The sequence below is a fragment of the Galeopterus variegatus genome, unplaced genomic scaffold (assembly GCF_000696425.1).
Source record: "Galeopterus variegatus unplaced genomic scaffold, G_variegatus-3.0.2 Scaffold19324, whole genome shotgun sequence".
Classification (NCBI taxonomy): domain Eukaryota; kingdom Metazoa; phylum Chordata; class Mammalia; order Dermoptera; family Cynocephalidae; genus Galeopterus; species Galeopterus variegatus.
The window spans coordinates 14,276-14,792 of NW_007745435.1; the positions used below are offsets into that span (position 1 = coordinate 14,276).

Sequence of the window (517 nt, forward strand, 5' to 3'; positions counted from 1 at the left end):
AACCTCCAATCCTGGCCCTATCATGCTCCAATATTGGCTTCAACATCATGCTACTAACAGTCTTTGTGGGGTTTAACTTGACGTTCACTGTGATGGTCGTCATCTTTTCCTACACATGTATCCTGGCTGCCATCCTGAAGATATCTTCTGCTGCAGGGAGAAAAAAAGCCTTCTCCACATGTGCCTCCCATCTGGCAGCAGTTACGATTTTCTATGGGACCCTTTCTTACATGTATCTACACCATCATACTAATAAGTCTCCAGAACAAGAAAAAGTAGCTTCTGTGTTTTACGGCATTATTATCCCCATGCTAAATCCTTTGATCTACAGCTTGAGAAACCAAGACGTGAGAGAATCCCTAAAAGGGATGCGAAAGAAGTGCTTCTAGTTTGAACCTCGATTTCTGTCTCAACATGGTTCAACAAGCAAACCAACAGTGCTATCTTATTTCTCACTCTCAGAAGTTGTGACAAATGTTTGTGAGATACAAAAACATCCCTTAATTATATATATATA

At 40.6% G+C, this 517-nt stretch overlaps 1 protein-coding gene across 1 annotated transcript in view; it reads left to right on the forward strand.

The window, feature by feature from the left end:
- The window catches only part of LOC103583052 (olfactory receptor 5AK2-like), a gene marked incomplete at its 5' end in the record, with an annotated part of 14,650 nt that extends 14,261 nt beyond the window's left edge, over positions 1 to 389 (forward strand). The window contains one exon of the mRNA XM_008564471.1: positions 45 to 389. Coding sequence (XP_008562693.1) covers positions 45 to 389 — 345 coding nt within the window. The remainder of the gene's footprint in view (positions 1 to 44) is intronic.
- Between the last annotated feature and the right edge of the window lie 128 nt (positions 390 to 517).